This window comes from Magnolia sinica, chromosome 1 (genome assembly GCF_029962835.1).
Source record: "Magnolia sinica isolate HGM2019 chromosome 1, MsV1, whole genome shotgun sequence".
Lineage (NCBI taxonomy): Eukaryota > Viridiplantae > Streptophyta > Magnoliopsida > Magnoliales > Magnoliaceae > Magnolia > Magnolia sinica.
The window spans coordinates 4,347,755-4,359,992 of record NC_080573.1 but is presented as its reverse complement, the minus strand read 5'-3'; the positions used below and the strand labels follow the sequence as shown (position 1 = coordinate 4,359,992).

At 41.7% G+C, this 12,238-nt stretch overlaps 1 protein-coding gene across 3 annotated transcripts in view; it reads left to right on the top strand.

Moving 5' to 3' along the window:
- Positions 1-3,049: 3,049 nt before the first annotated feature.
- LOC131237200 (universal stress protein PHOS34) overlaps positions 3,050-12,238 on the top strand; it is a 34,083-nt gene continuing 24,894 nt past the window's right edge. For 2 of the 3 annotated variants that reach the window (XM_058234882.1, XM_058234891.1), the window contains exon 1: positions 3,050-3,876. In XM_058234882.1, the coding sequence (XP_058090865.1) occupies positions 3,162-3,876 (715 nt within the window). In that variant the 5' untranslated portion in view covers positions 3,050-3,161. The remainder of the gene's footprint in view (positions 3,877-12,238) is intronic. The other variant, XM_058234877.1, reaches the window with a different exon arrangement.

The window sequence follows — 12,238 nt, the reverse complement described above, 5'->3', positions numbered from 1 at the left end:
CACCATTGCACAACTATTAAGCTTTAATCCGAAAGAGTTTTATTTTAAAACATGTGAGGGATTGTTGTATTTTGTTTTAAAATAGCATTAAAATTTGAATTTTCAAATTTTCGGTAATTTTCCTCCAATTTTGAAAAGTTGTAGTACTTTTGTGTTGTGGGTTTTGTCCCACATTGGATTTGAAAAGGTAAACTATTTTGTTTATAAGATAGTCTTTTTGCCTAGGGCTTGAGCCCCTTTCAGGGGGCATGTGAATTTGGTCCTGTGGGGGGGCTATGCCAATAGCTCTAATCTATGCCATTAACTACACACGCGCGCGCGCGCGTCGAGCCGAGCGAGCCGTGCCGTGCCGTGCCTAGCCGAGCCGAGTCCGAGTCCGTGTGCGCGTGCGCGACGCGACGCGACGGGACGGGCTGGGCTGGGCATGGGCGCGGGTGCTGGTGCGGGTGCGGTGTGTGTGTACTCGCGTGGGTGTGTGTATGGGTACTCGCAGAACTGTATGTGCGGGAGTATACTCGCATTTGCGCTTTTTCATTTTAAACCAGAGAGATGCGTCCCTTTCGGTTGGTCGCACCTGTTGGGTTTAAACCCAACGGACCTAACCTTTTATAAAGGGTACTTATGCACCACTTTAGAGTCTATATAAAGACAACCGATTCCAGTTTCAAAAATACGAAAAATTCTTCTCTTATAAAACGCTCTCTGATATTCGGTTTTAAGCATTTTTCTACTGAGTTCATCGCTGAGTCAACTCAGCACTTTCGGATTAAACTGCAAGTGGTTCGAGCCCATGTACAGTGAGTGCACCGCTGGGACCGGGTCATAGTCGTTGTATCCTGGAGGTCGATTGCTCTGGAAACCTGTTGCACTTGGGACGCTGTCCAAGGGGAGCAAATTCGATTTCAAGCCAAGTGACTCAGTCACGCCTCGACTCATTCAATAAGTTCTTTTTTCTCAAAATTTATTTTCTTTTTTTGGCTCTCAATTTTTAATAGTCTATTTAATTCAACCAAATATTCCAACACTACCTTTACATATCATTTTAGAAAAATGTCTCAAAAAGTGAGACCCTTCTAAGATACAGGTGAACCAAATAACGGGGATTAAACTTATAAGGTTCAAAGCTTCTTAAGAGCCACCGAATTTTGGGATCGAACTGATATTTATGTTTTCTCTTTATCCATGTCTATATAACTTGATAATTAAGATGAATAGCAAATAAGTATTAAAGTGGGCCTTAGGAAAGATTCAATGGTGAGCACCATTATCAGTGCTGCTTCTTGTGTGGTGGTCCACTTGAGTCCCCGATCTGCCTAACTTTTGATCCTGTCCCATGAAATGCCATGTTAAAATAGATGGACGGGGGATAAAACCCATACATAACGGTGGCCCCTCAAAGCTCTTCTCCGATTCCAGTTGGAGATGGGCGGAGGTAGGACGCAATCCGCGTTGTGTACTTAGAAAGCTGTCAGCTGGATTGGCAGCTGTCTGACGCGGTATTCTTCCACGGCTTTTGGCGGTGAGCTTCTACGCTTGGATGCACTCGGTAATGTTCATGACTCCTTTTAACTGTTTTTCAAACCCATTTTAGGTTGTGCGGCTAAATAAAAATTAAGGCGCATCCAAAACTTAAGTGTGCCACATGAGAATATATAGTAGATGTTTATTAACAATAGTTAAAACATTTACATGACATCTAAGTTTTGTACTAGGTTAACCTTTTTATATTTTCACTTCATTAAAGTGGGAATAACTTATAAACACTTTTGATAGCACATAGATATTAACGTGGAGCTATAAGGCTTTAACGGCGGATAAAAATCCTAACAGCAGCTAACAATCCAATCAAATACCATGTTTTTATGCTTGAACGGTATTTAATATGTGCAGGACAGGAACCAATTCTTATCTTTCTTTGATTAGTTCATGTGCTGATGGATCAATGAATGAGCGATGAGTAGTAACCGTTAGCCGCTATCAATCTACAGGGTAGACCCATCAGATTAGTGGGCCAGCCTCATGGATGGGTCACAATCACCACGTGTTTCGTGTAGGGTTGTTATAACGCCAGGTCCGGTCCAGGTGGGAGGTCTAGCCCAGCTTGGAAATTAAAACTGGGCTGGAGCCCAATCTGAGCCCATCACAGCCTGAAAAGGATAGGCCCGAAGCTGGGTCACAATCATTATGCTCAGCCTTTACGTGAGATCTGGACTGTTCATTAGGTGTGTGTCCCATCATGAACGTACTGTAGCCCTAAAATCAAACTGGTGCCACAAGATATAATAGAAAGTGGTTTTAAATAATAAACGGGTCGGGCCTTAATCGGGTCCAACACATTACATCCCTAGGCCCGCGTCATGATAAGCCCTGGAAATGGACTCTCCCCACTAGTCAACAACAGCAATCAAGATGACGACAAAAAAAAAAAAGAGGGGTAGTTTCGTCATTTCACGAATACCCAAATTTACGGATTAGATGCGAACTGGCAAATACGTCAGTGGGTGTTGCCATGACCGTGGGGCCCACATTGATGTAGTTTTTGTATATCTACGCGGTCCATTAGTTTTTTCAGCTCATTTTACTGTATGGTCCAAAAAATGAAGCAGATCAAGATCTCAAGTGGACCACACAATAGAAAACAATGATCATTGAATGGTCACCATTGAAAACTTTTTAGGCCCCACCGTAATGTTAATTTGCCATCCAACTTGTTAATAAGGTCACGAAAATCTGGATGAAGGAAAAAAAAATATATCATCTTGGTCCAAAACTTTCGTGGCCCCCAGAAACTTTTAATGGTGAGAATTCAATCCTTCCATTGAGGTCTACTCGAGATTTGGATATACTTCGTTTTTGGGAACATATTCTAAAATGATCCGTAAAAACGGATGGACGGCTTGGATATACAAAAAAAATACATAAATGTGGGCCCCACAGTCGGTGCAACACCCACTAACGGGTTACCCGCGCAAACACCTAATCCGCTCCCCTCTCCCGCAGCTGCTTGCCCTCTCTACCATATGCCACTGCCTTCTTCCATTTCAAGGACTCCAAACAAAGCTCTGAGGCCGTCGCCTTTCTCTCTCTCTCTATAAACCAAAGCAAAAGAAAAGAGAAACAACAACAACAACAACATAGAACATTTTTGGTGTTTTCCAACCATGCAACCCGCGTCGGACAACATCAGTCCATCACCGACCTCCATCCAACCGTCCTCCCCTCGCTTCCTCCCTTCCACCGCCAGCCCCACCGGCCTCGGGTCCCACCGCAAGATCGCGATAGCCGTCGATCTCAGCGACGAGTCCGCCTTCGCCGTCCGCTGGGCCGTCCAGAACTACCTCCGCCCCGGCGATTCTGTCATCCTCCTCCACGTGCGCCCCACCAGCGTCCTCTACGGCGCCGATTGGGGCTCCATCGATCACTCCGTACAGGATCCCTCCTCCGAGGAATCCCAGCAGAAGCTCGAGGATGACTTCGATGCCTTCACCACCACCAAGGCCTCCGATCTGGCCCAGCCTCTCGTTTCCGCCCACATCCCCTTCAAGATCCACATCGTCAAGGACCACGACATGAAGGAACGGCTCTGCTTGGAGGTCGAACGTCTGGGTTTGAGCGCCGTGATCATGGGCAGCCGGGGGTTCGGCGCGTCAAAGCGGACGAGTAAAGGGAGGCTCGGGAGCGTGAGTGATTACTGCGTGCATCATTGTGTTTGCCCGGTGGTGGTGGTAAGGTATCCTGACGAGAAGGATGGGGGGAGCGAGACCGCTGATGTGCCGGCCGAGGTGTCGGTGGGGAAGGGGGCAGATAAGGAGGCAGAGTTGGGGCCGCTGCCAGAGGAGGAACCGGAGTATCATGATGCCTCTGATGAACAGAAAGGTTCGGCGTTTTATTTTAATTAATGTTTAAATTCTTTCGATATTGTTGTTTTGGGTTTGCTGATTTTTCTTATTTAATATGCTTGTAATGGTACACTAGGTTTATTTCTAATTTTTATTTTTTTTGTGTGTGTGTGTGTGTGTGTGTGTGTGTGAAATATAGAAATTTGGTAAAATTTTCCTTCTCAGAGACGAAATTCAGGAGTGGTTTGGACTCCTCTTATGTGGGTTTTTATTCTAGTTGTCAGATTTGGGTGCTCCTCATTATGAGGTGCTTCATGATCTAGACCGCTCGTTAGGTGGTTTCCACATTGGATCACCGAAAGTAAAAAATCACGCTGAACCAGATGAGCATTATAGGCGAAGTATGGCTCTGAAAAACTTTGCAGAAGTTTTCTAACCAATCCATCTGTTTCCAATATTGGGCCCCACATGCTGGACCAAATTTATTTTTGGGAAAACATGTAGAAGGTCGGACAAACCTGATGGATGGATTGGATCTCGCTCCTATGTGTCATTCTAGCATATGTGTGGCATGTTAATGCGGGGGCATTTTCACATTGGGCTCGAGTGGGGTGGCCTATGGGATATAGGGGCACACTCGGGGTGGGTGGCCCGCATAACCAAGGTGTTCCGTATTCGTTACGATATGCCCGTAAAGGCCGATACGTATAGGTAACGGCTATGACTGTTACACGATACAGGGGTGAAAAGGGGCGAGCAATTTTTTGAGACCGTATCAGCCGTTACGGTCGCCGTAAATGCCGTTACAAGGCATAACAACTGTTACTCCCGTAACGGTTGAAAAACGATCACTTTTTTTTTCCTATTTAAATTCATTTTTCTCCTCTTTTCACTTTTCTCATTCCAAAAACTCTCTTATATCATTTTACAACAGATTTCGACCACTCTTACTATAGCTTTTAAGATTAAAACTGTGGATTGAAGTGATTTGAGTGAATAGAATCTTTGAGGGCCCTTTTTTTCAAAAAATTGAAAAAGCAGTATTTATGCCTTTTTCTGATTTCTAGTTCTAATGCTTGATTGTGATGTGTAAACATTAGAGACATAATCATATTAAACAATTCACTAGACAGCCCGATACAATACTCTCACTAAAGAGTGGACTGTTACACTACCATAAACATGTTCAAAACAAAAAATGAATACAAATTTGAAATATTTACGTTATTCTTGATTTTCTAGATATTTTTTTAGAATTTTTTGGGCAAAATAAAATTTTCAACTGTTACAGAGGTCGTTACGCCCCGTATACTCGTATCGGTAATGGTGGTGACCATTATGGCCACCGTTACTGATACGGAATACCTTGACCGTTACACATCCCGTATTGGCCGTTACGGGGCGTATCCGTATCGGTAACGGTGGGCACCGTTATGCTCACCGATACTGCAATGGAACACCTTGCGCATAACCCATGGATTTGGGGCCTGTGTGAGGCGAAGCCCATGGATTTGGGGCCCATGAGGGGGCGGAACCCATGGATTTGGGGCTCACTAGGAGGGTTCGGTGAAGGACCTAACCCATGGATTTGGGGCCTAGGCTATGAAATAAATGGATTAATTTCTCATTCTCTATCAGTTTGAGCTTTTAGAGCAAGTGGTTAATTGTCCTACATCACATGTACAGGAGCTTAATTGCACACGTGTGGGCACCTAGCAAAGCTTTCTAGTCTTGAATGGCCTATTTAGTGTGTGTTCTGTTGGATGTTTGAAGATTTAGGGAACTCACTTAATTTGTCATTTGGGGGCGTAGTGATGATTCATTTACTTGGCTTAAACTTGAAATCTTGTGTTAAACGTGATCTTTTCATTCCTTCCTGATATCTAATTTTTTTACATTTTGTTTATGTTTGAATTATTTAGATGGAGTTTGCTTTTGGTGAGCTTCATATGTTCATTTCCTTCTACCCGGATAATTAGGAATTTTGTGTTTCAGGGCAATTTCTTGTTTGGATAATCTCGTTTATTGAATTTGGGGTTTATTTCATAGAGCAAGCTCTCCGAGCCTTCTGTTTTCCTTTGTAGGAATGCGTTTATTGATAAATGAAAATTTTCAAAGGTAGCATTTTGGACAAGGAAATTTTAAGAACAGGTTCTCTTTTGTTTGGAAAACATGTAGGTCCTGCTGCAATGGCGATATTTTCTTTGTTGATACGTTGCCTTGGTTCGTCTGTATAATTAGTTTTCTAAATTCTCTTATAGCTTGTACTTCTTTTTTTGAAGGGTAGCTGCTTCTTCTTATTCCTTTTTTCTTTTCTTTTCTTTTTTATTTTATTTGAAACTGGTAAGGAGGCAACCATAAAATGAAAACCAACATGCTGTTTTGTTACCACATAACCCACATAATAAGAGAGTTAGTTCTTAAAGTTTTCCATCCCAAACACACCTTAAAGAAATGAAAGACTTAAGCTAACAATGGAACATTCCCAAAGAACGAAGGACGTATGACTCCTTTGGCACTAGCCTCTGAGTTGGGCCTTGCATATTAAATATTGCAACCTGAAAAGTTTGTTTTAATCCTCTGGCGTTAGATTTTATACATCAAACAACATCTGGTTTGACAATTACCTTTCTATAGATAACTTTCAGCCTGTTAAGTACTTATGACATCCTGTATAGGTTGGCCCTACCATGAGGATCACCCACTGCAAAAATCGGTCCTATCCATAATCCACTCATCATGTGGGACACCATAAAAACAATTTCTAGCCATTGATAAATAGCAAAATACAAGCGTGGTCCACTCAGTGAGTGGATATGGATGATTTTTCGAACATGATGATCCTTATGGGGCGAACCTAATGGACTGGTTGGATGTCAGATGCATTTAATAGGTTGGAAGAAGTCTGCTTGGTGGACCAGAACCTGCGTCCAACTGGTTGGACTTGAGACCTCTATAGAAATTTGTATACAGAAGGATAAAAGACTGAAGGCTACTATATCATGAACTAGAAATTATAAAAATGCACTTGAATCATAGTAGAAGTGTTTCTAAATAGATATTTTGCAATGTCCATGTGGATGAAAGTGTTGTTTTGGGTCAGCTCACGGTAATTAGGAGCTTGTTGGAAGAGTTTTTAAAGCATGTATGAAAAAAATTAGTTGGACGGAATAGATGGATGCTTTAGAATATAAAGGGTTTAAAATTAGTTGTACCAGTATATGGAGTGCAAATTTTCCCCTCTTGAAAGGCAATGAAGTTTTTACCTTAAAAAAGGCAATGAAGTTTTATTAAAAACTCCAAAAGGCACAGAAAAAACAACAATATCCCCAACATGACCTAAAAGAAACAAATCTACAAGGATATTCAAATTGGAATCCTACTCTTTTACAATGCTCTTAGCCTGCCCCAATACAGGAGAAAAATAAGCACTCTTGTCCCCAAAACAAACAACAGTTATTTCCTTCTCCCGAAATAGACCACAGGCCAGCTCCATAATTTCTTGCTATTCCTCCCAAAACCACCCCTGTGCGGCTGGGCCACAAGAAGAAAAGGTCCTTGATGTTTCCTGGCGTCACCCAAGGAATGTTGAAAATCCCCAAGAAGCCCTCCCAAATGAACCTAGTAAGCAGGCAGAGAATAAACAAGTGGTTTACTGATTTCGCATCGCTACGGCACAAAGAGCACATATTGGGAGTAATCATTAACTTGTTTTGAAGATTATCAATGGTAAGCACCCGACTCCTGCTCACCAACCACACAATAGCCACTATCTTTGGGGGAGTGTCGTAGCTGCACACGAACTCCGAAGGGCATGGGCCTGTATCCTCTAGAGAGAGGAATGTATAAAAAGACCAGACCGAGAACTTGCCCGATTTCTTGAGGGTCCACATTAAGGAGTCATTCTCTCCAGGGCACAAATAAATGCCATGGAGCCGAGATGAGGCACTTAGAAATTCATCCACTTCCTTATCAAAGAAACTTCTTCTAACCAACCTCCGTTCAAAACATTTGATGATCTTCCTTATACTATCCACCATACTTGCCTCTGCTTCGCTAAACTAATCGTATCATTGGCAAGTGAAAACGAGAAATTAATTTAGGTTTTTTTTTTTTTTTTTGCTTTTTATCTTTTCTTTTTGTTTTACCTTTTTCTGTCTTTTCTTCTATTTGTTCTTTGTTTCTCCTTTTCTGTTTTGGCTGTGGCCTAATAAAGTTTCACCTTTCCAAAAAAGAAAAGAAAATGAAGTGTACTAAAATGACTACCAATGTTGTTAAATAGCATATGCGATCGTGTGTGATTGCATATGCCTGTGCGCATATGCGATCGCACAATCGCATATGTGGTCGCACATTTTTAAAAAAAAAAACATTCTTCGAAAAAATAAAATAAAAATAAGAAAATTAAGGATAAATTAAGAAAAAAATGAATAAATTATTATATGTCATTGGCCTTTGAAATACATTTAATTTAAATAAAATAAAACCAATTACATAATGAATTGAATATTAAGTCATCATTCATCAACAATTCTACATTCTACTATATAGTTAACATTTAACAAATATGAAATATCAACATTCAACATTCAACACTACGTACATCAACAATCAACATCAACACACTTAGTAAGCAAAATGAAGAAGTTATTTATTTATTATTCATCTAATCACATACTATATACATTGATCTAGTTGCCATTGTGACATATCACCACCAGGTCCACCACCACCATCATCACCATCACCATTCGAGTCATCTCCTTCTACATACACTTATTCTTCTTCCGTTTCTTTATCATCTGTACGTACTAATACTTCATCAGCAACAATGGTGGATGATCTTCAGCTTGATCATTATCACTATCTCTTTCTTTCATCTCCTCAATCTTTTCAACGGGTTGACGGTTACTACTTGCTCCCTGGCTCCCCTCCATCCTTCGCCTTCGAGTGGTATACTACCTTCACCAGGTGTCGATTCGTATGCGGTATCTTCAACTTGTGCTCATGTCAGGTCCTCTTCAGCAAATACCGGGTCATTCGTCTCTACGAGCCACTCGTTATCTGCATCTAACTCATCTAAGCAGATAGGGTTAAAGAAACCAGGCTTCTAGTTTGGAATCGTTCTCGCAATTTTTGATTATATTGAACGAAAACCAAGTTGTTGAGCTATTTTTGCTCAAGGCGATTCCTTTTCTTGGTATGAATTTGTAAGAAAGAAAGCACATTTGGCATTAGCTATTTAGGTAATTAATTTAGCTTAGGCCTTATACTAAAAAATTGAAGTTTACAATTACTAAACAGTCTAAACTTACTGCCTCGAACGTGCTCTAATTGCGCTCGCAACCACTGGCAGAACACGTGAGTCCAAGAATCCTCATAGCCAGCTTTTTTAGAGTTGGATCCTTCCTGTTTGGGTCCACTCCATAGGCAGCCCACCAGTCAGTTGAGAAAAACAGTTTAAGTAGGTTAGAGACACTTTGTAGAAAAACTATTTGTAAGACACTAAGACTGACATTCATAGTAGTACTTACTGGGTAATTTCATTGTCCGATGCCTTATTACGATATCTCTTGAGAATATCTCCTCACTTTTTGTATAGAAGTCTAGTAAATTTGAGATCTTGTCCTTTTTTTCTCTATCTGGAATCATTCTTTCCAAGAGATCAATAAATCCAACCATATGCATAGTAAGTGCTTCTGCTGGATCAGCAGAAGCGAATAAAGAGGCAGGGTTAAGGATGTAAGCAGCCGAATACAATGGAGTTGACATTTAGCTACCCCATCTTCTATGTATAATATCTAAAATTGGCTTGTAATCACGGCCTTTATAGTTAAAATGGTTCATGATCTTATTATCATATATGTAGCTCATTGCAGGCTTCTCATCCCCATCCACCAATCACAATACAGTGATTAAGGGCTCGGATGCTTTTAGCGCCTTTACCACTTGTGTCCAAAAACTTTGCGAAATGATTGTTTGTTGAACCTATTTCCCTTCAGCCATCTTTGACCAAGGCCCACTTGTAAAATCGGCCGACATTACAAAGCAAGTTCTAATTTTTTTGCATGTAATTAGGGGCGTACATCGGGCCGAACTAAGTCGAACTGGGCTCAACCCGGCCCGGCTCGGTCACCAGCCAAACCCAGCCTGAACCCGGCCTGGCCCGGTCACTTGGCCAACATGTCCAGCCTGAACTCGGCCCGGTCAGCAATCGGGTTGGGTCGGGCTTAGTAATACGAATGCTCAGCCTCTTCGGCTGTTCTAAATGACCTCGAAATCTATGTTGAGAGTTTGGAGAAAGAACTCGAGAAACAGGCAGAAGCATTTGAAGCAGACCTTGCAGCGATGACATGTGCCAGAGTTGAGCAGGAGCAGCGGGCCATCCAAGCAGAGGAGGCATTGAGGAAGACAAGATGGAATAATGCTAACATAGCTGAAAGGCTTCAGGAGGAATTCCAAAGACTTTCCATGCAAATGGCTTCGACTTTCGATGCGAATGAGAAGTTGGCCATGCAAGCATTAACAGAAGCTAGTGAATTGCGATTGGAAAAGTGCCATCTAGAGGACTTGTTGGCGAAAGCTAATGAAGAGCTCCGATTGATAAATGATCAATATAAAGTAAAAATGGAAGAGCTTTCAAAAGAGATAGACTTGAAAGCAAAACAAATAGATCAGCTGATATTGGAACTTGCAGAGAAATCAAAGGAGATTGAGAATCAAAAGCAATATGGGGAGGAAAGTGAGAAGGCTTTCTCGGAGGAAACTTTAATGCTTCGGACTGAGATCGAAAAGCTGAAGGGAGAGAAAAATGACCTTTCTGAACAGGTAGAACTAAATGGAAAACTAAGAGTTGAGATTGAACGGATGAAAACTTCAATTGACGAGATGGAGATGTTGTTGGAAAGAGGAAACGATGAAAGAGAAATACTGGAGAGGAAAGTCAAAGAAGCGGAGAAATCGCTGAAAGAATTAAATGATGTGAGACATTTAAAGGATGAAAAGGAGATGGTGGTTGAAAGTCTACAATCGAGTCGGGCTGGGTCGGGCCAGGTTGAGTCGGGTTTCGGACCGAGTCGGGCCGAACTGGGACATGTTCGAACTTGGCCCGAACTCAGTTTCGAGCTAAAGAAAATGGCCCGTCCCGGACCGAACTCAGTTCCGGGTCGGGTCGAGTCGAGCGAGTTAACCGAGCTAGCCCGGTTCGTGTATAGCTCTACATGTAATCTTTGCAGTGTTAAAAAGGCTGTAGCGAAATGGGTGACTGCTGGATGTAGCAAGTTATCCTCAATGTGTTTTCTCATTCGACTGAGAAGAAGGGCGTGTTTGTGCATAAAGATTGTGATTCTTCTAGGCCTTCCAATCACACTTATAAATAACCTACCTATATCTTCTAACATAAGATCAACACAATGGGCTGCATAAGGGGTTCAAAATAAACGACGCCTCTTCTCCATAAGAAGATGTCCGGCCATTACATACGAGGCTGCGTTGTCTGTAATTACTTATATAACATATTCCTCACCTATTTTCTCAACCACATTATCTAGTAATCTAAACAAGTATTTTCCTGTGTGTGGATGACCCGATGCATCCACGGACTTCAAGAACATTGTCCCAGCTGGACAATTTACCAAAAAGTTAATGAGAGATCGACTAGATCTATCAGTCCATCCATCTGTCATTAGTGAACACCCATATTTTTTCCACGATTCCTTATATTTAGTTATGAAGGATCGTGTATATTCAACTTCAGTTTTCAGGCTTGTCTCCCTCATTTCATGATATGAAGGAGGTTTGAGCCCAAGTCCAAATTGACCTATAGCCTCACCATTACTTTGAAGCATCTCGATTTAACGGCGTTGAAAGCAATGTTAATTTGGTAAAACCACGTAGCAATATATTGGATAGTAGTTTTCTTATATTTTTGTTTATACCGGTTCTCTAAAGTTGTTTGAGCCGGCCCTTTGTATCTACCCATTTGGTCAATCACATCCTCGGGGTATGGTCTACACTATCTATCCATGGGCCCATGCCCTCGGGCTCTTTTCGAGACCGTTGGTTGTACTTGTGGTCTAAACCGGCCTGTTGAAGTAGGAGGAGTAAGACTAGCTTCATCTACATTAACTACGTTTATATCTTCATATGCATCTTGTTTCAAATATTCCTCCTGACATAGGGCACTATCGCATTTCTTTCTTGATTGTTTTTCCATATACTCCATGATCTCCCTTTGGATTTTTAGAGTAATTTTATCACATGTTTTTGCATTTGACCCCGATAAATGTGCAAGGTGTTGCTTGTGCCTTGCAATGCCACCGGAACTCACATACCCACATAAATCACATACTATGTGAGTCTTTTCCATAACACCACGGTAATGCCCATACTTCCAACCT